At 36.8% G+C, this 25,024-nt stretch overlaps 1 protein-coding gene across 1 annotated transcript; it reads right to left on the minus strand.

Annotated features, from left to right (window-relative positions):
• Positions 1-224: 224 nt before the first annotated feature.
• On the minus strand, positions 225-23,737 carry LOC139134143 (zinc finger protein 11-like). The gene is made up of 3 exons (XM_070701063.1): positions 23,460-23,737; positions 14,875-14,997; positions 225-4,337 (listed from the first exon to the last, which is right to left on the minus strand). The coding sequence occupies exons 1-3, from the start codon at positions 23,578-23,580 to the stop codon at positions 1,732-1,734; spliced, it is 2,850 nt and encodes a 949-aa protein (XP_070557164.1). The 5' UTR covers positions 23,581-23,737; the 3' UTR covers positions 225-1,731.
• Positions 23,738-25,024: the final 1,287 nt, after the last annotated feature.

A 25,024-nucleotide genomic window follows, 5' to 3' on the forward strand; every position in this document is an offset into this window, starting at 1 on the left:
CCAAAAATGACAAAAATTGCTCCAAAACAGTAATTTTTCAAAGTCTGTCGTAATTTCAACAAATTAGAAGGGTAAAAAGCCTTTCAAAGATCCAACCCTAATTTGAAAAAAAATTGGGCTGGAATTTTTACTTAAGAAAACTAACTCAAAATTTCACCAAAAATATAAAAATTAAGATATCTTCATGACATAAAACTGTTTAAGGTCCACCTCAGGTACTTGCATACCAATTTTCAAAGCAATCAAACCAGCGGTTCTGGAGTTATTGGTTTTTGACAATTTTCACATTAGTTAAGCTCATTTGCATAATTTGGGCACTGCAAACTTCATTTGAACAAAATCGCATCTACAGCCCAGGAATCATCCACAGATTAAATACCGCACTAAAAAGAGCAGCGGTTTGTGAGTTTTTGAAGTTGACGGCCATACTGTACATACGTACATACTTACATACATACATACATACATACATACATACAGACACCACCGACTTCAGCTTATATGATAATCTCACAATGATTTAATCAAATGTGAGCTAAAAACAGTCTGAAGCTGTAATTCAATGATTTGAATAATACCATAATCATAGCATGGTTACAGTCACCAAATTACCCCTCTCAGTGCTGAAAGATCAGCCATACAATGACCAACCTGTCACAGAGGAACACTAGACATAATATTTTTCAATAATATTATTCTAACAGTGCCCTCATAAGAGCTACTGTAATTTTATTGGTAGTACTAACAGCAGCATACAAAAATATCCCTAATTTCAGGACCAGATTTTACGAAAAATTTAGCAGAGCTAGTTTATTACACAGACTTTGCATGAGATGAAGAAAAACATTGTCAGCCGTATGAGTGTAAAACCAAAGATATCAATAATTTCAAGATACAGTCAGGAACAAATTGTTAACAATCTAGATATCGAAAGCCCAAGTTCATATGTTCTATTGGTATTTAATGAAGTCATGTATTTAAGTGCGTTCACCAAGGTATATCAAGGATGGTTTTATTGTTTGAATTATTTTCTTAGTTAACATTAGCAAGGCCTGGTATTTAAAGAGTTAACATGTATATATTACCGTAAGACAAGTTTACTCCCCTCTGTCTCACACTCTTTGCATTCACAAGGTTTGATATGTTATTGGATCAATTTGTATGCACAAAGATTTTTCTCTAATGAAAATCTTTTACCAGCTTACGTTGATGTTTACATGTGAAAAGCTTTTGCATGCATGTCTTACATCATTCTTTGCCTTCAAGAGGTCTGTTCTTCCAAGGGGCATCACATGTCTCTTATGTCTGCCCTAGGATTCTATAAATAAAACAAACAAAACTCGACAATCCTGTGTAATTGGTGTCAGATTCTTTATTTGATTGCTATGACCCATCGGGTTTCATCAATATAAGTCTCATAGAATCATTATTTCAAGGTAAAATATCACCATGGTCTTGTAATGTCTAATATCTGAGCTGTTGTGTTCATGTGATTTTTGAGTGGGTGAACATATGCCTAATAACCCTTTCACCACCATGGTTTGTCCCAAATCCATTGTTTTCTATGGTAAAGTTGGACCTGTATACAGGGAACTGGGGGTGAAAGGGTTAAGATGTCACTTCAGTGTGAATGTTTTACCACACTCTTTACATTCATGCTGTCTGATGCCAGAATGGGTCTACAAGTGCCTTCTAAGATTAGTGTGTAAATGTTTTACACACTCTTTACATTCATGGGGTTTGACACCAAAATGGATCAACATATGCCCATGTGGCATGAAGACCCAGTTTTCTTTTGAATATTTTACCACTCTTTACATTCATGTGGGCTGATATCAAAGGGTCCAGCATGTGCTTTTTGAGACTGCCCTGCTCTGTGAATGTTATACCACACTCTTTACATTTATGCTGTCTGACACTTAAATGGATCAACATATGCTTTATAAGACTACCCTTCTGAGTTAAAATTTTACCACAATCTTTACATTCATGTGGTCCGATCTTTGAATGGGTCAACATGTGCTTTTTAAGAGTGCACTTCTCTGTGAAGGTTTGACCACACACTTTACATTTATGTGGCCTGACAGTAGAATGGATCAACATGTGAATTTTCAGACTGCCCTTCTGTGTGAATGTTTCACCACACTCTTTACATTCATGCTGTCTGACACCAAAATGGATCAACATATGCCCAATAAGACCAGCTTCTCTTTTAAATGTTTTACCACACTCTTTGCATTTATGTGGTATGATCTCTGAGTGGGTCATCATATGCCTGTTTAGAATGCTTTTATGATTGAATCTTTTACCACACTCTTTACATTCATGAGGTCTGGCACCAGAATGGATCAACATATGGTCAATTAGACCCCCATTTCTTCGAAATGTTTTACCACACTCTCTGCATTCATGTGGTCTGATCTCTGAGTGGGTCAACATGTGCTTTTTAAGACTATCCTTCAGTGTAAATGTTTTACCACACTCTTTACATTCATGCTGCCTCTCACCAGAATGGATCAACATATGCCCAATAAGATCCTGTTCTTTGTTAAATGTCTTACCACACTTTTCGCATTGATGTGGCCTGATCTCTGTGTGGGTCAACATCATGTGCTTCTTAAGACTGCTTATGTGGCTGAATCTTTCACCACAATTTATACATTCACGCAGTCTGGCACCAGAATGGATCACCATATGCCTTGTAACATCATCCTTTCTGCGAAACATTTTACCACACTCTTCACATTTATGTGGTCTGACACCAGAATGGGTCAACATATGCATTTTAAGACTGCCCTTCTGTTTGAATGTTTTGCCACATTCTTTGCATTTATGTGGTCTTATATTTGAGTGGATCAACATGTGCTTTTTCAGACTGTCCTTCACTTTAAATGTTTTACCACACTCTTTACATTTATGTGGTCTGATCTCTGAGTGGGTCAACATATGCATTTTAAGACTGACCTTCTGTGTGAACGTTTTCCCACACTCTTCGCAACTATGTGGTCTTATATTTGAGTGGGTCAACGTGTGATTTTTAAGACTAACCTTCACTTTAAATGTTTTACCACACTCTTTACATTCATGTGGTCTGATCTCTGAGTGGGTCAACATATGCATTTTAAGACTGTCCTTCACTTTAAATGTTTTACCACACTCTTTACATTCATGTGGTCTGATCTCTGAGTGGGTCAACATATGCATTTTAAGACTGACCTTCAGTGTGAATGTTTTCCCACACTCTTTGCAACTATGTGGTCTTATATTTGAGTGGGTCACCATGTGCTTTTTAAGATTGCCCTTTAGTGTGCATGTTTTGCCACACTCTTTGCATTCATGTGGTCTGATCTCTGAGTGGGTCAACACATGCATTTTAAGACTGTTCTTCAGTGTGAATGTTTTACCACACTCTTTACATTCATGTGGTCTGATCTCTGAGTGGGTCAACATATGCATTTTAAGACTGTCCTTCAGTGTGAATGTTTTCCCACACTCTTTGCAACTATGTGGTCTTATATTTGAGTGGGTCAACATGTGCCTTTTAAGATTGCCCTTTAGTGTGCATGTTTTGCCACACTCTTTGCATTTATGCGGTCTGATCTCTGAGTGGGTCAACATATGCCTTTTAAGACTGCTTTTATGGCTGAATGTTTTACCACAGTCTTTACATTCATGTGGTCTGATACTTGAGGGGGTCAACATACCCTTTTTAAGACTACGCTTCCTTGCAAATGTTTTATAACACTCTTTACCCTCATGGTGTCTGGCATCGTAATGCATCAACATATGCCTTTTAAGATTGCCCTTTTGCGTGAATGTTTTGCCACACTCTTTGCATTCATGCGGTCTGATCTCTGAGTGGGTTAACATATGCCTTTTAAGACTGCTTTTATGGCTGAATGTTTTACCACACTCTTTACATGTATGTGCTCTGATATTTGAGTGGGTCAAAGTATGTGTCTCAAGATTGCCATTTGAGACTAATGTTTTACTGCACTCAATGCGTCGGAATGGCCTGAGTTCAGAATGGATCAATGCAAGCCCCTCGCATTCACTTTCTTGTGCCCCTGAATAATTCAAGCCATGTGCTCCATCATCACTGCTGTTCATATAAATTTCACCACACTCATTGCTGATTTCACCATCATTGTCGTCACCATTATGAGAATGGCACTCCACCAAACTGAAGGAATCTTTGTGTAATGTAGTTTGGTTTTCAATATGATCACCCTCATGAGGTGGAGTTGGGTCTTCATCCCTGTTCTCTGGTTTGGACACATCATATTCCAATGTAATCAGCCCACGTAGCACAAGGCTTTGTACAATTATTGATACATCTGTTAGTGAAGAGATAAATATCAAACAGTTAAGTAGAGTAAGGTAGTAACATCCATGGCTCCATATGGATGTACAAATTTTGTACATCCATGGCTCCATAGAGCACTCTTGGGACAGAGAGAGGTAGGCTTTTGATGTTACTGATGACTTCATGTAATATTGGACGAAACTTGAACTTTTTCATGGATTTTATTGGATTAGTTAAGAGCACAGCAATAGCCATCATACCAATCTTCAATCCAAACCTTAGGTCACATCCATAGCACAGCACAGCAAGGGACAGATTATGATATGAACAAGTCATTGACAATGACATAGTCTCCCTTGTAATTTGGACTTTGTCACTAGAAGTGACTAAAAATTGAAGTCAATATAATGCGCATGAAAAAAGAAACGCAGGTACCAAAGCCCTGATTTTGACAGATGTTCAATTGGATTGGATTGTAAACAAGTAGACATTATAGGCGAGCGACGAATCCCCAAAAAGGGCCTTATTTTAGGAGTTTAATGTACCCACCTTACATACGGCCACATCATACGTCATTTCAAAGCTTATTATCTCTACTTTCAGAAAATTGACGATGTGGAGCTGCCAAGTAGGGCCATGACCTGCTAATTTGCATAATTAACAAGGGTACCCAAATTACGTAAATGCGATATAACATTTGAAATTTATTGTTAACTTCTCTAACGATACGTTTAAACTATCGAGTGATATAGCAAATGAAAGGTCTTTCCATGTAGAATACAAAATGGATATTCAAAGAGATATTGAAATTGATTGTACTGAAATATTTTCATGTTTATAAGGAAAACAATATTTTCCCCTTTTGAATAACAATATTTTAAAAAATTTAACACATACAGCCACAACACACAGCCACATCATACATCATTTGAAAGCTTATTATCTCTACTTCAAAATAATTGACAATTTGGAGCTACCAAATCAGGCCATAACCCCCTAATGTGCATAATAAACACGCATACCCAATTTGCATAAATGCGATATAGTATTATAAATTTATAGTTAACTTTTCTAAACATACGTTTAAACTATCGAGTGATATATCAAATGAAAGGTAGTTGCATGTAGAATACAAAATGAATATTCAAAGAGATATTGAAATTGATTTCACTGAAATATTTTCATATTTATATGGAAAAAATATTTCCCCTTTAGAATAACAATATTTTAAAAATTTTAACACATACAGTCCTATCATACAGCAACATCACACGTCATTTGAAAGCTTATTATATCTACTTGAAGAAAATTGACAATGTGGAGCTATCAAGGAAGGCCGTACCCCTTTATGTCCATAAAGAGATTTTGATCTGCATATAGGGGACCTGAAAATGTTTTGGTTCCCTTTTACTTTTTACGATTCAAAGGTTTTGAAATTAATTTAATGAAAATTTAATAACATTTAAATGTCATCCGATTTTCTAAAGTTAGTAATAATTAAACAAGATTTAGAATCGTTTGGTCGCATTTCATTACTTTTATCTCGAAAATATCTTGTATTCTCTATTGCCTTGTTGTTGCATGATTGTTCTAGTGTATCGTAATGTTTCGCGTTTAACAAGGCCCTTGAATGTTGCCGTTTGGTTTCATGAACCGCAATGTATCTGTTGGTTTTGTGTGTGTTTTGCAGTCAAGAATGTTCTCTTTGTTCCACCGATGACTTTATAGATAATGAGGTCTAACGATATGATTTCTTGAGAAGAGCTTTCAAAAATTTGAAAGTATGAATCTCAGTCAGAGCGATATTTGTTCAGTGTGTTGCTGAATTATTCTCATTTCGTCTTTTGAAATGTAATGTCGGGAATTTCTGGTAAAACTGGAGATCTCGTACCGCACCCAAATACATGACGATAAAATTCACTGTTGACTTGAAAGTGTTGTTTTTCAAGATCATTTTCAGCATAGCTATCATGTATTTTGTTGTTGGTTGTTTGATTATGCAATCATTTGATGATCTTTCCTGATTTAATGCTCTGTCAACTGATTCCATTGCTTCATTGTGCGTTGCATTAGTGTACATTGAAACAATGTCTAGTGTTACCAATGTTGCATTGGCCGGAACTTTTATTGTCTCAATTTTCCGTGTAAAATCTGTCGTATCTTTGATGTATGTTGTTTATTTTTTCACAATTTATTTGAGAAAATAGTAATGAATTTTGATCTGTGAAAGGTTGGACTGCATCATCCACTTATAATTGGGCGGCCCACGAACTTTCCTCGTGGGCGTCCCAACTTGTAAGTGATGCTAGTATTTACTGTTAACTGGAATAATCGCCATGGCTAATTAACACTTTATATAAAACAACCAAACATAATATACACTGACAATATACACAATATCATACACAAAATGCAAACAACGAAGATATGAACGGTGTGTTGAGTTGCTTTTCCTTCATTATATAACAATAAATACGATAAATGAAATATGGTGCCTTCCGTCTACATATTCCATATAACTGAACTGAAAATACAGATGTAACACAGATGTAGTAACCAATGATGTCTCCATCAAAACAAGATTTCTAGAGAAATTGAAACAAAAATGACATCAATAATACAAAAGGGCCATTCAACACACAGCTATTTATAATTGGAACTAATTTGGGATAATTGGATGGTGAAGTAATGTCGGTTTAATTTGCAAATTTAAGCTCATCTGCTTGTTATACTTCAACACTCAACTATAGAGCACTAAACGTTTTAGAAAATTTGCAAAATATGAAGACCAAATTATCCGAATTAGTTCCAATTGGTTTTATGTATTCTTGTTGTTCAGCTATATGTGAATTAGAAGGTAAAAGGTTCCAGATTGCGTATCCTTACTAAACAAAAAATCAATTGCAAAACAAATTCAGATATTTATCCCCATAACGTTAGCATTATTTGTATTTAGTACACAATATTTTGAATATTAAAAACTAGTCAAGATGTTTACGATTTAATTGAAAATATTCGATAAGAATATTTTGAATACACGTTTGGAGTTCATGATTCTATTCTACATGCAAATACCTATCATTTGATATATCACTTGATAGTTGAAAAGTAAGTTTAGAGTACTTAACAATGGATTTTAGTAATTTTATATCGTATTCATGCAAATTAGGTACACGTGTGCATTATGCAAATTAAATCATTAAAGCCCTATTTGTCAGCTACATATCGTCATTTTTCATGAGGCAGAGATAATAGGCTTTCAAATAACGTTTGATGTGGTTGTGTGATGCGGTTCTATGTGTTAAAATTATTGAAATATCGTTATTCAAAAGGGGAAAGTATATTGTTCTACATTAGTACGAAAACATTTTAGTAAAATCATTTTAATATCTCTTTGGATATCCATTTTGTATTCTCCATGCAAATACCTTTCATTTGATATATCACTCGATAGTTTAAAGTATGTTTATAGTAGTTAATAAATTTCTAATTTTACATCGCATTTATGCAAATAGGGTATCCATGTAAATTATGCAAATTAAGGGCCACGTCCGTACTTGACAGCTCCACATTGTCAATTTTCTTGAAGAAGAGATAGTAAGCTTCAAATAACGTATGATGATGCTGTACGATTTGGCTTTTTGTATTAAATTTTTTTAAATATTGTTATTGAAAAGGGGAAAATATTTTTTCAATATAAATAAGACAATATTTCAGTAAAATGAATTTAAATATCTTTTAGGATGTCTTTTTAGTATTCTGCATGCAAATACCTTTCCTTTTATATATCACTCGATAGTTTAAAAGTATGTTTTGAGTGCTGAATAATAAATATCGAATATTAATCGCATTTCTGCAAATTGGATACCCGTGGGACTTATGCAAATTAGGGGCTAAGGCCCAACTTGACAGCTAAATGTTGTCTATTTTCTTCAAGTTGAGACAGTAGGCTTTCAAATGATGTATTATGTGGCTGTATGATGTGGCTGTATGTGTTCAAATTTTTAAAATATTGTTATTCAAAAGGGTAAAATATTTTTTTCAGTATTAATATGAAAATATTTCAGTAAAACCATTTTAAATATCTTTTCGAATATCAATTTTGTATTCTACATGCAAATACCTTTCATTTGATAAATCACATCATAGTTTAAAAGTGTGTTTAGAGTAGTTAACAATGAATTTCCTAATTTTATATCACATTTATGCAAATTGGGTGCCCATGTGAATCATGCAAATTAGGGGGTTATGGCCCTACTTGGCAGCTCCACATCGTCAATTTTCTTAAAGTAGAGATAAGAAGCTTTCAAATGATGTATGATGTGGCTGTATGTAAGGTGGGTACATTAAGTGTGAAAAATAGGTGAGCCTGCCGCTCGCCTATTAGTAATAAACTAAATGTATGTCCTTTAGTATGTCATGCCCTGGCTCATGAAATGTCAAAATTCAACTAATCCACAAGAAACAAGTCCAGGCAATGACTCTTGACATAAGAAAATCAGAACACCAGATGTGAACCAAAAATGTCCCCATACAGAAGAGACTTCCTATAATAGCTATTGATACATGTACTGCTAAATTTAAAATGCCTTTCTTGACTGATAAATCTTTGTATGATCAACATCAGCAGAAAGTGTCATCAGATTTAGTGCCATCATTCAGAATATAGATCTCTAATACAAACATTGTTTCCCTGTTTAACCAATCTGGGCTGCCACCCTAATGACAAAAGGTCATTAAATAAGTCAAGCAATAATTTATCAACAGGTTGTTGCTGTTCACTTTTACACTACTAGTAGAGGATCAACATCAGTACCATGTTCCATAAAATTTGAAGCAGTATATCTGGACATATCACACTAATGAGGAAAGTACATTAAATATACAAATTAATTAACATGATAGTGATAAAAGTCCTTATACACAGGTAAAGCAACAAGAGCTCAACATCTCTACTAAGTTTCAACAAATCTGATGAAGTATTTTTTGATTTATCAGCCTTCTTACAAGAATTCATTTAATATGCAAATTGGCAATTAATTGACATGATACTGCCTAATGTCTTCACACACTATCAGAGAATAAAGAGATTGACATCTCTGTACAACGCTTTTTCAATTGTTGTGCAGTATTTCTGGACATAGCACACTAATTACGAATGTTCATTAAATATGCAGATTAATTCACTGACAAAATATCACTAATTTTTTTCTGCGCTATTACAACGCTGTGTGCAAAACATCTCTACTGAGTTTCATCAAATTTGCTGCAGTATGTCTAGACATATTTCCTTAATTACAGAAAAGGATCAAATATTCAAATTAGTGATTAAATGACATGATCCTGCAAAATGTCTTTGTACACAGTTATATCTTTTGGTATATGAATATCTGTACCACGTTTCATCAATTTTGAGTAAGTATTTCTCGACATATTATACAATGATGAAATTCATTATATCTGCAAATTAGCAATTACACGACATGATTCTGCTAAATGTCTTTGCATACTGCTACAGCTCTTGTATATCACCATCTGTACCAAGTTTCATCAAATATGAGTCGGTATTTCTTGATATAGCACCCTATTTACAAATTCTCAAATGTGCAAATAATAGCTACTAATTGACGTGATCCTACTTAATGACTTTGCACAAAGTTACAGCTCTGGTACATAAACATCTGTAAGGTTCATATAATTTGAGTCAGTATTTATTGAAGTATTACAGGAATTATGAAAATTCATAAAATATGCAAATTAGCAATTAATTGACACAATACTGAGAGATGTCTTTGTGTTCTATCAGAGCTCTGTGTGACCAACATGTGTACAAACTTTATCAAACTTTGTGTACCGGTAGTCTCTTGAGAAAGCTCTTTTTCAAAAATAACTAATTATGCAAATTAGTACTAATTATACACGCCACATTGAAAATAATGGGCGTGCACATGTATGTCATAGTGTATTATCCTTGTACCAAGTTTGAAAGGAATTGACTCAGGCATATCTGAGATATCAGCATGGACGGACCGACGGAAGGAGCCTAAACCATAAGTCCCCTGGACTTCGTCCTGGGACTAAAAAAGTATGGGCACATATGTAAAATATTTAAGTCAAAGTTGTGAAAGCAATATATATTTTTAACTCTTCAGTCCAATATGAGTATACATGAAAGCATAGCTATCAAAACCATGAGTGATCAGAGAGATCAATATCAAGTAAAACCTCAGCAAATGACATGAAAATGTCTGACAATCAGTTTGTATTGGCTGCAATATTTTACAAGTGGTATAGCCACAAACTGATGATATCACATCACCGTACACAATACACATTGCCATAATTACAAGCCTCTGGGTTTTGCGATTTAACGTCATCAGTTTGTGGCTATACCACTTGTAAAATGATGCCATTTTGGCACACTTAGCTGACTGATCACCTGAAGCTGATGCTAAACATCAATGAATTATGTAAATCAATTCTAGCATTCATACTTCACACAATGGTGGCCAACATATACATTTCTGGGCACATTTTTCCTGTTACAGTTCTTAGTAAACAACTTCAAGTTAAATGAGTGCAAAGTCAGCCAATTTCCTTCAGGGCGCAGGTCATTTACCAGCCTTACACACAACACACAGAGAAACACATTTATTTCCAAAAACATGTGCATATTGGTTTGTTTGTACCAACATCACATGATTATTTTTGTTAGAGTCTGTAGAACACATTGCATCTATTTTATTCCTGAGTAGAACTATAGACTGACTTGATAAAAATTTCAAACAAAAACAAAGGGCTAAAATGTACGGTATGTACTCAAAGTCTGCAAGAAGTAATCTAAAAACCAGGGATTGAGATCTACCCATAAACAATAAATTCTTGATGGGATTCGAATTCACATGTATGGCACCCTGTAAACTAGCAAAGACATCACAGTCCAAATATGACTTGACAAAAATCCCCGTCCTTAAAAAGTGTGGTGTGGTTCAAGTAATCATAACATACTTCTTCCAATTTCTCTGACTGTGACCCCCTCCTCCACACACTGTAGTTCATTGTAATTCATGCAGCACCCCAGTAAAGCTCATACAGAAGGCCTGTGACTTCAGAATTTCAACCCTTAAAAATAGCGTCAATGATATGACACTGTGCTCCTCCGTGCATTTAGCGGTAGGGATGCAAGGAGAGGGGTTTGGGGAATGTTGCTGAGAAAGATGCAAAGAAAGGGTGGAAATGACAAACTGTAATAAAACCTATTGTTTTTTTAGCAGTGAGCGTCCAGCTTGGTATAAAACATGCCATCTTGTACATGAAGGCAAAAAACATAATGTCCACCAAACTTGGAATTTGCATAGATCAACATAGATCATCCAAATTGATTTATCTACAAGATAAATTAGATTTTGTATGTTCCTTGCTACAAAATTCTGACACAATTGAATTATAACAGGAAAATAAGCACGCATGATTGGACAGTGTGGACTGTGTATTGCATGCACTACATCTGCCGTGATGATGGATTGCCAGACGACCACACTGCATCAAAGAACTGTAGTTTAAAACGAAAATATAATTCTAAACAAACTTTCTTCGTGTCATTGATAGCCTTGATTGTCTTTGGATATTGAATGGACACATTTATTAAAGACGTCACTTTAGCTTGTCATTGATGGTGAAATGATTTTTTGCAGAAACTTGATCGGTCCAGCCAAGTACACATGCTTACTCATAACAGCTAGCTGGACTGCGATGATCACAACATTGTTTTGTGATATTCAAATACAAAATTAAAATAATTTTATTAATATGTCGCATTGACTATAAAGTTACAAATGTTTCCTTGGGTGTTGAAACATGTTAGCATAGTGTGTTACATTGAATCAACACACCAAACAGCAATGTTCATGTAAGAACAACCTGCTCGATTTCCATGGACTTTCTGGTCCGCCCATCACACTAGTATGTCTGTTTCCCCTCTAGCTACCAAAAATCCTTAGTAAAGTTTCAAATTCAGTCTCAAAAGTTTTGAGTAAATTTCAAAATTGACTGTATTAATTAAATTGTCAGTTATCAACAAATTCCTTTTGTATGCCAATATAGCTCATCTCAGAACCGGACATACTTATATACACACAAGATTTGGCAACACCCTGACAATTAAATAATCTTAAACAGCACTGATTTACATTTACAAATTATTCTATGTGAAGTAATTCTTCAATTGCAGATACTATGATAGAAGAGTTCAGCACTGCCAAGATATGAGTATAGCACACTGAATTTTGAACCAGAGTTATGAAAATGACTGATCTGTGTCACAATAAGTTTCTTTTATTAAATCAATCGTTTCATTTTTTCTAAGATTGTAGAGACTAAAGGTTAAGGATATTAGTAATATTAAACCAGGAAAAAATACCAATAAGTGGAAAGGATCAAAAGAAATCAACTTATTTATTTCTTTACATGTTACAAAACCAGAAAGTAACACATAATTCTAATTTAAGTGATTTAAGGCTAGTTTTACAAGCTTACTTGTCAATGTTTGATGATATAAAAGAAACAAAAAACCACGAATAAACCTCAAAAGCAACAAAATTCCAAGCATAACATTACACAATGGTTCAGAATGTTCATTTACAAAGTTCACTCAAAATGTACTTTGAAAACGATAGTGTTTTGACAGCTGTACCGCGGGTACTTACTAAAAGTCTGTTGAAAAAGTACTAAATATCGTTGTTTTTCAGGTCAACAAGTGATTGAATCAGAAACATGTGTCATGAAACAGTAAAACAACAACTGATAAATAAGTAACTTTTCTAAAGAGTAACTTGAAACGCCTCGCCTGAAAGAAAATTTCATCCCGTTTCACAGAAACTGACTGCGTATTCGAGCGCCACAGCAATGAACGGTCGGGGAATCCCCGCGAAAAATCACTCACACGTATGCACTTGTCCAAAACATTGATTGTTCACTTTTTAGCTGCATGATTCAGCCTGCCGAAATTTTTTTTTTTTGTAGATAAATAATTGAATTTATTACTTTTTTTTAGTTTGTTAATGAAAAGTCATTTTAATATTTTTAGATGCTTTAAAAATTTCAAAACCTGCTAAAAAGCGACTATTTGGCCAAAATTCAAACGAAAAACAGGAAAACCAAGCTCGAATCATGGGCTATTTCTCTATGAATACTCTCAGTCTCTTTAAGCTTACGCATATTACTCTCGCCGATGCACGATTTTTGCATCGAAATTTTTCACTCATTTTCGTTGGTATGACTTTGAAACTCCAGGAAGCGATTGAGAAGAAAGGGTTACCTTGAATTATTGAGGTTTTTGCTGATAATATGCCAAGTTAAATGAGAAAAAACACTACGCAAATTTCCACAGGCTTACACACTGACTGTTTCAGAGGCCGGCCTTTCATGTTCGTGTGGTACTACATGTGGAGGTTGTAGAGACTGAGGTTTCTTGCACGGTCGCGCCGATGAAATGGGAAGCTGTAATTTTCGCTCGTAATTTTACAAACGAAATCGTAAATCCACTCAAAACTTCGTATTTTTTGACATATTTGAAACCCATGAGGGACGTAATTCATTCTCCCCTGCACAGTAAAAAGGAGATCGAAACGACATGCATGTCCAGGACCAAACGCACGCATGATGTCGAGACTGAGGTGGTTTCTTGCACGGTCGCGCTGATGAAATGGGAAGCTGAAATTTTCGCTCGTAATTTTACAAACGAAATTGTAAATCCACTCAAAACTTTGTATTTTTTTGACATATTTGAAACCCACGAGGAACGTTATTCATTCTCCCCTGCACAGTAAAAAGGAGATCGAAACGACATGCATGTCAGGACCAAACGCACGCATGATGTCCGTCAACATCCACCAATCTCGTAATTTACACTGACAGAACAAAAACAATTTGATCGAGCATGGACGTTCTAACGTAAATGCATCATTGTCTATCGCATTTTCATGTAAGCCAATACACTCACACGTACGCTCTAAGTTCAATTATAATGTCAATTCAACACGATCTGGTATTTTCGCTGATAGTGAGTGTGCAACGTGAATGGTATGCCATGGAGGTATGCTAGTGTAGTCGTTAAATAACACTGATCACGTGGTGTGACAAAATAGTTTTACGGAAGTTGTTGACGGAAATGACGTCAATTTTGCCTCTCCAAACTCTATAAGCTTCCTCAGTTACGTAACTTCGTCGCTAAAAATTAGGTACGAGACTAGTTCAGCTGTACTGTGTTAGGAGGTAGTGAATCCTTCCTTAGGCCATTCATTTGACATCAAACTTACAGACACTTACCGCAAAACATGGTCACACTCATAGTCAAGTTGGAATGAAAATCTATTGAGTTACAGTATGTACATGCAACAGATCTGAGCATGACAAAATGGCTGCCATATTACAATGTTGCATTGAAAAGCAAAATGATGTAGACATGTGCACTACATGTATGTAGCATATTCTTGTGTTAGATCCACAAGCAGATACATATAAACACACCATACCAAACAAAACTCAACATCTGCCCTGTATACCCTTACCTTTCATTGATAATGTATTGTCTTGATATTGTTGACACATCTTTTCAGTCAGTGTCTCTAATGGTTTCACTAGCTCATGCATTTTGTAAACATGTTTTAGACCTTTGAAAATTGCACAACACTCTGAAAGAAATAAAAAATGTTTCAATATCAAGAAGCTATACAGTTAAGCCAAAAACTAATAAATTGTGCTGTTCCCATAACATGGCTTTTCAAAATCGGGTAGGTAGGTCGGCAGGAATTTTTCCCAAAGTATTTTTATTTTAAATATGCATTTTTAGGGGGTCAGGGCAGTCAACACAGGCCACAACATTCCAGAAAATGTATCATACAGATAAAAGGAAAAAAACAAAAGACTTCCTCGTTCAAGCAAAAATCAAATGCCAAGTAATAAATGTGTGATGTTTATGGGTTTTTTCTTTCTTATTGTTTTTACTTCCGTGTTTACGAAACTCTGAAAACTTTAGGGTTGGCAGGTAAAAAATAGGGTAAGTCAAGTTATAGGAACGGCACGTTGTTTTTTATTTGGCCTAACATTAACAGCAAATCTATGATACCATTCCCTAACTGAAAAAAGAAAAATGGTCAGATATTTGAAAATATATTTGATCACTGAAAATATAAACACCATAACAATGTGCTCCAGCACAACTAAGTTTCAAAAAACTGCTGGAATCTTAAGCAACCTGGACATTCACAGTGTTTGATCTAGGACTTCGAAAATAGGGGCCATCGTAGGCCCACTCCCATGAAAAAAAGGGGCCATTGGCAAAAAAAGGGGGCCATGCTGGGCCCCTTGCAATTTTTAAAGAGGGCCCTTGTTGATCCCAACCAGCAGATAAAAAGTGGTCCCCCAGAATTATTAATCAAATTAAAATTGCAATTAATCGTTTTTAAAAGGCTTATAATGGACAGACTGGGTTGCCAGGCAACATTTGCAAAGACAGATTCCATTGTGCTAAAGGAATTGACAAAAAAGGTGCAGTAGCTGTAACTGTTGATATTTTTCTTTCTGTGTGTCATCCAACAACGACAGTTTTCTATTGAGCTTGAAGTTATTTCACTAGCATTCAGTTTGTCAACTACGCTTTAGTTATTCATGTTTTAGTTGTATAGTAAACCCTTATTGTTCACAATTTAATTTAGATTCAATTGTCAACAATACCACTGCTAGAAATAGAGTGGATATACAGACTTTGTTGACAAACTTGATTTTTTAAGAATTACAAAAACCATTTTGATACTCAGAATAAAAACACTGAAAGCAGCCTATTAAAAGTGACAGCTACTGTCCCTTTAATCAAATAATATGAAGTTACTGCAGTGACTGGCAGTTCCCCGCAAGAAGGATCTCTTCAAAAAGACAGACGTACAGGTGAGTCAACATTTAATAACACACTTTTATTCGGGGTTTTTTTTCAAATTTTGACCATTTTCTCAACTCAATACTGATGATTATGCATATGTTTTATTGCAGACATGTACCATCAGCTACCATTCATCATGTCCATAGTACAGCCAGTGCCATTGTGACAGCCACTTCACCTGAGAGAAGAAAATATGATTTTTTTATTGAGCTGTAAACACTGAAATGCCAAATCTGATTTTAATAAAAATTTCACCCTAACATGTACCATTTCTGAATCAATTTTAAGTAAAGAGTAAAGGAAAAAAATAAAAGGTGGTGGTAAATAAATTAAAAAAATAAACTATTAAAAATGTTAAATACTAGATTTTGGTATCCAGAGAAATAATAAACTTAGATTTGAGAGTGTGTCCTTTATCTTACATTTCTTCAAAATTTCAAGTTTAGAGTAAAGGACTAAAATAAAATTTGGGGGTTCACGTAAATAAGTTCACGTAAATGAATTATCAAACCTGTAAAATACTAGATTTACGTATACTAGAGAAAAATTAAACTGAGACAAAAACATTCACTCTCTTCTCCATTTGTTCGATGACAGAAATATGAAATATCTAAACCGTTTTTGTACGACTGGAAACCCCTCGTGGCTACCACGCTGGTATGCGAATCACTGCCAAACGAATAAATAAACAAGTGACTTGTCCTCGGAAACTCGCAGCCAGTTTACAAACATAACCATTCCCTACCACTCGGATATTTTGATCACCCCAAGAAATGTCAGAAATTAGCGGCCACGACACCATGCACTGAATACCAGTCCCGGCCACTCCATCATGTAAAATAGTTATACCGTATAAGCATTGCTTGCTATTTGATCATAACGTACTACAGTCTAAGCTTACATATGGTAGCCTTACATATCGAAGTTAATGGTAAAATTCCCAAAATTGTATTCACCTGCGGGGTCCGGTTGTGTTGCGAACCGGCAACATCAGTCTGCGTGTCAGTTTCTGACACTTCCATCGTTGTACCTCCATCGTCGGGCGTGGGTGAGGAGACAACCCGACGGCTTTACAGATATAGCCACGGCAGAGCACAGGTTATCGTAACATTGTTCGGATAGTCGTTCGAGGCGGGCGGCCACAGGTCGCCGTTTACTTGGCCAAGTAAACGGCGACCTGCGGCCGCCCGCCTCGAACGACTATCCAAGCAACGTTACGATAACTGTGCGGCAGAGTAACCATCCTACCGTTGGCATCGCCATCGTACAGCTGGCATAGCTACGCATGGCCTTCTGCACACGTCCCGTCAAAGACGTCAGCCCAACTTACGTCATTGTCGCAAAATGTCGTGATTGAATACACACCACGTTACGGTAAATCCTCGTGTTGTCGTAGAGCATGGGCGTAAAACATAGTGGCCTGGCGGAAACAAACTACCAGGCGCCGGTCTTGAAATATTGCGCCCGAAATGGCGCCATGGCCTGTGAAAATAGCGCCATAGCTGATTTTTTTGCGCAAAATGCGCAATGGCGCACTCTAGATCAAACACTGCTCATAATTTCACCACACTGTGGGAACAGCTCTTTCATCACTTCATTGTAAACCTTAAACTTTTGACATAGTTCTATGACTTTAACCAATACACAAATACTGCTCTAAACATCTGATAAAACTCTGGAAGTCATGTTGCCCTATTGTTGATAAAAGTGATATCTTATTACATGCCTCGATATGAGTGCAAATCAGTGCATTGATTTGAATAGGAACATCCAGGGAGTCAGCGGGCTGTGTGAACGACATACTGGTTTCTATAGTTACTCTGTCTAGTGAAGCCGTTCCACTTTTGCAACAACAAGTAATGGAGACACTGACATGTAATGCTAGATTGAAAATATCCATGTGTGCACTGCTATTTTGACTTTCGTTACAATCTGTTTAATGCTGTTCAATAATGGTAAAATTGTTTGAGAATGCCGTGCATGTAACTATTAAATGCAATATAGCATTAACAGTGAAGAGGCATGTAAGGCCAAAAAAAAAAAAAGAAATGTTTCTGGTCAGGTCTTTCTTTAAAAAATGGTGCGGCGACGCGCATTTTATTTTATTTTATTTTTTTTTTATTTTTTTTCGCTCAAGGGATGGAGGAGGGTCAGTTTTATAGTTTTATCAATATAGTCACATATATACTGTTCATGCAGTCACTGATCATGCCCCCCACAGAATTTTCTCTTTCTCTTCAGCTATTTTGGTTTGGTGTCAGCCACAGCCGCCTGCCACAAACAGAAAAAAAAGGGTGACGCGCTGTTGTTCAAGCAGGGCCTGAAAAATTTAATTTTTATCCACTTGTCCCCGGACAAGTAGCCTCTATTTTTCTACTTGTCCGCAGCAGAAACTCACTTGCCCTGAAAATTTTCCAAAAAAAAATTATTCTGCTCTTACCCAGATTGTGGGACCTCTTCTACAATGGTTTGTGACAAATTGGTGGTTTTACAGTGTTTAATTGTAAAAAAGGACATTACCATAATGAAATTAATTTAATATGCTTCAGTCTTTTATTGGAATTCTTGCCAGTTACCGCATTAGATGTGTTTAACAGAAATAAATACTAGTAAGATGTTTCATCACACTTATGACTACAAAACCAGAAGTGATTGAAGACAATAGTCTAATGCAGACATTTAACATGGTTTTTTCACTACTGCCGTAAAGTTCACTTCATTTTTATAATTGCCCAAGTGACTAATACTTTTTCATTGAAATCGCAAAAAAAATAGGTTGAAAACACTAAACATCTGAGAGGAACTCCTTTTTTTTCATAATAGCAATAGCAACTTGCTATACCACGGTTTTGACAAGCTAGGTGGCTTTTGTTAAGGTCCGCTACAATCAAGATAGGGGGTCTTGACCATATAAGGAATTCAGCATGGTGACCTACACAAGGTTGCTGCGTACGATCGAAGAGTGGCATGAGACTCCTTCTGGAGAACTTTCTGACTGCAAAATACTACTTTGAAAGACAGGAATATAGTGCTTCATCAACATTTTGGAGTTACTGATATTTTTAGGTATAGTTGTGAGCTTCCATCACACCACATAGTGCCGTTTGATGCTCCATGCAGTGTGGCTAGAAATTTCATTCTCCGTGACACTGTGTACTACTATAGCTAGCAGGTTAGTTGGGTCATGGATGTAAAAAATAAAGTTTGCTTTACTGTTTCACTGTCCAAATTGTTTGGTGAAAAGTTAGTTGTTCTTTTTAAAATAATTAAGGCTTCCGCTTCAAACATTGTCTGGTCATTATCTCGTTACATTTTACATGTAAAATGAGTGGAGTGTACGTGGCCGGGCATTTGCCCTAGGGTCCAGTGGCTAGTGGACGCACATCGACTTGCTCATACCATGGAGGTAGTAGAGAAGGAGTCACAACTGAGATAATTACGTTTATTACTATTGTGCACCATTGGTTTAATCCCTTTATGTCCATTGTTTAACACCCCTTTCCCGCCATCTGCGTTGCCGACGGTACCTTCGCAACCGAACCGAGTGAAATTAACCTGGGTTTGCTAATGCAACTCAGTTTCTCCACAGTGTCATAAGGCATGCGCAAAGACTGTATATGCGTAGCTTGGGTCAAGTGCGTCATGATAGTGTTAGAACCGACACGTTCCGTCCACGAAAAGTGAAGTTACAAGGAATTTAAGTTTTTCATTCTCAAAATCTTGGTAATTTTAACGTCGTTTTTTATATACTTTACATTCGATCGCAGGAACCTTTCCTTGTTAGAATGAAAGTTCTGATCACGAACTTTTCAATCATGTACTGAGTATGGTGCAGCGGACTGCAGCACTGCCGTGAGCGTGGGTTAAACTTGCAGCGTTTCCCGGGTGTTTATGACGCGACGCCATTGCGACGCTTTGTTTCAATGCATCGTACGTGTTGTTTTTATGTCGCCACCATTCATTAAAGTCATGGACGTAGCAGTTAAAAGCTATGCTTTCTTATTTAACCTTATCATTAATGCCAGTACAACATGATAAAACACGGCAAGAACCAAGAACTGGATTTGGAAAAAGTTGGCGTGTTAACAATGCTGCTCTACGATGTAGGCCATAGTGGCATTTTTTTTGTAATCGCAAGCTATGATCAACTCAGTCTCCGCACCTTTGCAGATACCAAAGCTCCCTTCCTCAATTATCTGTTCCTCGACCTCTTTAACATCGTGTACATCAAAATCAGTGGAACGACTCGAACTTCCCGACGCGACGCTTGGACACGTGACGCCATGTTTGAAGATGTGTCAACTGCCGAGGGACGGCCGAAACACCCGAACGACCCCGAACGAACTTAATCTTGTTTCCTAAATCCGAGAAAACGCGTTTGCAAGTCCCGTTGGTGCTAATGGAGTAGTTAGTAAGGCAAACAGCGGCAAAACACATGGTCCCTTTGATCTCCGCCTAGTTGTGACTCCTTCTCTACTACCTCCATGCTCATACCATGAATCGCAAACTGTAACAGAGTAACTGATTTTTCTTTAGTGTTTCGGTTGAGACGAAAAAAATAAGTCCCGATTTGAGTGCGTCAGAGTGACCCATGTCTGGTACTTTCGAGGGACATTGTTTCTAATTTGCATCAAAAGACGAAAGAACGCACTCTTGGCAAAACACTGAGTTGACTCTGAACTTTCTGCCCGCGGGCAAGTGAGGGCTAGTTTTGCGCTTGTCCGTATTAGAAATCAGTCTGTCCCGGGCATCGGGCAAGCGTATTTTTCAGGCCCTGTCAAGTGACGCGCGCGCTGACCAGAAACATTTCTTTTTCTTTTTTTGGCCTAATACAAATATTATTGCCTGAATACGTGGGTTTATGTGCCCTCGCAGCAGGAGACAATTTGCCCTCCTGGTGTCCGGCAAAGTGTCACCTGTTCTCGGGCACATAAACTTATGTATACAGGAAATAAATGTATAGGAAAGACTTAAGAAAAGTGGACTCACTGTGTTTGAGTATTGTTAGTGACCTAGGAAGTCCACTAATCTGATCACTGTGTTTGAGTATTGTTAGTGACCTAGGAAGTCCACTCATCTGATCACTGTGTTTGAGTATTGTTAGTGACCTAGGAAGTCCACTCATCTGATCACTGTGTTTGAGTATTGTTAGTGACCTAGGAAGTCCACTCATCTGATCACTGTGTTTGAGTATTGTTAGTGACCTACGAAGTCCACTCATCTAATCACTGTGTTTGAGTATTGTTAGTGACCTAGGAAGTCCACTCATCTGATTACTTTAGAGCCCCTAAGAAATTTCTGTTTAGTTCGCAATCACTGGTGTGTCCACTATTCCTTACTTGTATCTGACAGAGCTCTGAATTGCCTCACTGGCTGCTGTAATGTAGCTCGAGGTTTTGCCTTGGTATTTGGGTTGACCTGCACCGCCATCTAACCAAAATACATGTACCAAGGCAAAACCTCAATCCACAGAACTGTAGCTATGGCCTTATTTGGTGAGAGTCCTAAACCCAGGAACAACAGCCCTGCCACGCCGAGCTTTGGGAGCCATCATTATTTATGACTGGGGGTGTGATGGGGTCAGAGGAATTTCATCAGAAGCTCCTAAGTTTTGAATAACCCCCAGCAACCATGATGAATTTGAGTAACCCCTTTCTCTAAGTCAGAAATTTTGACTGAAACCCCCATCACTATTAAAGTTAAATACCAATACATATAATAGTAAAATTTACAAAAATACAGCAATAGTAAAGACCTTTCAAATTCTGGTATACCCTGCTAGATTATCATTGGTTATCTCATGACGGTTGAAAAAGGTGAAATCAACAAAATCAATGTCTAAGTCACAACAAAATGTAGATATAAAAGCTCATGGTATAGCTAGTATCCAATCATATAGTATTGTTTACTTTGTATGAGTATCGTGACAGGGTTTTCACTAAGATATCTGACAGGGCAGAATTTCAAAGTGGGGGGGGGAGAACACACAGCAGGCTTAGGGGGAAAGTGTCAGAGGGGGTTGCATCCTCTCTTGCGTGGAAAATGTTGTAATTGATTCCTGCAATTGTGCAGCCTGGTGCAATCATAGAGGCATTTTCAATCTGTGATTTTACAAAGTAAACCTGTCAGAACACCCACACGGGAGTGCACGAGATGGGGGTGCCCTCTCGCATGGAAAATTTTGAGAATTTGATGTGTGAAATGGTGCAATCCCGGTGTGTCAATTCATATTGCACCCCAAACTGAGTAACCCCCTTATCTCCACATTTGGAACAACCCACCTTGTAGTTTTCAATTTTTTGAGTGGCCCCTTTAGATTCCTCCAATCTCCCAGCCGTAAATAACAACGGCTCCCTAGTGTCTTCCTTAGCCCTGCGTACGATTCTGTGTGTTCCCAGTGTTGTGGAGGCCGTGCAACGCCGTGAACACACACCATGATCCATACGCAGGACTTAATAATTGTGTCTGACCTTGTCAAATATGCTGACACAGGAGTACCCAGTGAACCATTATTTTTAGGGGTGCCCAAAAGGTACCCAGTGAACCATTATTTTTAGGGGTGCCCAAAAGGTATGAGGGACTGAATACAGCCATAAAACAATTTGCCTAGTTCAGTAAGTCATACGTTCTGTTAAGTGTGATGTTTCAGTGGTTCTAGTGGCATCTGGCGCTCAGGTCAAGGGTCTCGCTACAGTACCACTGCGAGCAAACCTATACGCATTTTTGGTAGTTTACTACTTCACACTGTCGGCTACCCCTACAAAATAATGATACAGCCGGCTGGGTATTTCTGTCGCAGCATTTGATAAGGTTCCTTGTGTCTATCTCTATGGTACATTGTATTTTGTGCGTTATTTGCAGTGTTTTGAGATACACACCGGAAAACCTACACCTTTGACCCTGAAAAAATATCTTTTTCTTGGTCACATAGGCCGTCAGAGTGTACCAGATCACAAGTACTTATATACGGGTGTTTCACCTTAGAAGTGGAACCACAGCTGCTGTGGTGCATGATGTTTTCGGGCAGGATTTCTTCCGTTTGTTGGCTGGTTTTGACGTTCACGTTTTTACCGGTAACCCGTGGGCAATGAATGGCGGGGTTAAAAACGTGAAAGTCAAAACCAGCCCATAAAAGGCAGAAATCCCGCCCGAAAACACCACAGCTGCGGACCTACAGCGAGTTTCAGCTCCGCTTCAGTTCAAATTGACCATACGTACCTTGTTGACTTAAAACATCCCAGTTGTTGTTGAACTTGAATGACCTGGTACCACAGCCATTAAAGTTTACACCCGAAAGAAGATGATCCGAAGGCTTGTTCATTAGTTCCACCGATTCCATCTTTATATTTCAAATTTTGCTGAAAAATATATCAGAAAGACGTAAAATTCACTGAATTTGCGCCTAACCGCGCGGCGACGGCTATGTAATACCACGGTCCTGGAGGGAGTACGAACCCGGGCATCCATGTACTAAGCTTTGGATGAACTTGTGACCTCTCAACTGAACTTAGAAACATCCGGGCCGTTGGGGGCGTTTTGCACAAAGACACGGGCTGCATTAAAAAATACTGGACCAGATATAAACTGAAAATGCTCACGTGTTTCATTATATATTGCAGTTATGTGTAAATTCTAACCTTTGCCACATGTTTGCAACTTCATTGAAAATATTATGATCAACGTAATGAACAATAATCACCGCCGATTAGGTCATGAAGTATACAAATATGTAATTAGCTGAAATAAAAATATAACAGTTCCTTTACTGCTGTCATTGTATCACCACTTTATATAGCAAGTGTAATTACCGTTGGCCAAGTCCTTCAAACAATATATGCAGAGCTGTGAAAGCTCATTAGACATGCAAATTATAAATTAGCTTACATGAAAATGTGAAATGACTTTTGATATTGTTTTAACCTGGTATAATCATCAATGTACATAGCATGTTTTGCCAACTTTGATAAAGTAAATCCAGTATATATCCCTATTAAGCAAAGCTCATTAAATATGTAAATTAGGAATTGGCTGAAGTAAAAATGCTTAATGATTTTCAACAATGTTGTATCATGGTATCTGCAATATATGTAGCAAGTTTTGTCAACTTTGGTCAAGTTGATTCCAATATGTATCTCTAATTAGGAAAGTTCATTTAATATGCAAATTAGGAATTGGCTGAAGAGAAAATACTTAATGACTTTCAATAATATTGTATTATAGTATCTTTAATGTACATAGCAAGTTTCATCAATTTTGATCAAATCAATTCAGATAAATATCCCCAATTATGAAAATTCATTTAATATGCAAATTAGAATTTGGCTGAAGTAAAAATGTTTTTTGATTTTCAATAATATTATATCACAGTATCTTTGATGTATATAGCAAGTTTCGCCAACTACAATCAAGTTAATTCAGATCCCTAATTTGGAAAGTTTATTAAATATGCAAATTGGGAATTGGCTGAAGTAAAAATGTTTAATGACTTTCAACAATGTTGTATCATAGTAGCTTCAATTCATGTACCAAGTTTCATCAACTTTGGTCCAGTCAATTTAAATATATATCTCTAATTAGCAAAGTTCATTAAATATGTAAATTAGGAATTGGCTGCAGTTAAAACGCTTAATGACTTTCGATAATGTTAAATCATAGTATCTTTAATATACATACCAAGTTTGGTCGATTTTGATCGAGACAAATCAGACATATATCCCTAATTAGGAAAGTTCATTAAATATGCAAATTAGCAACTCTCTTTCATGTCACCCCTTAATGGTTCC

This window comes from Ptychodera flava, chromosome 5, assembly GCF_041260155.1.
Source record: "Ptychodera flava strain L36383 chromosome 5, AS_Pfla_20210202, whole genome shotgun sequence".
NCBI lineage: Eukaryota > Metazoa > Hemichordata > Enteropneusta > Ptychoderidae > Ptychodera > Ptychodera flava.

Excerpts from the sequence above, each read along its gene's own strand:
- LOC139134143 (XM_070701063.1), bottom strand. The coding sequence starts at position 23,580 with ATGGAATCGGTGGAACTAATGAACAAGCCTTCGGATCATCTTCTTTCG. Across the intron at positions 14,998-23,459 it reads GGATGTTTTAAGTCAACAAG|AGTGTTGTGCAATTTTCAAA; the intron begins GTACGTATGGTC and ends TATTTCTTTCAG. Across the intron at positions 4,338-14,874 it reads CAATACATTATCAATGAAAG|ATGTATCAATAATTGTACAA; the intron begins GTAAGGGTATAC and ends CTTCACTAACAG.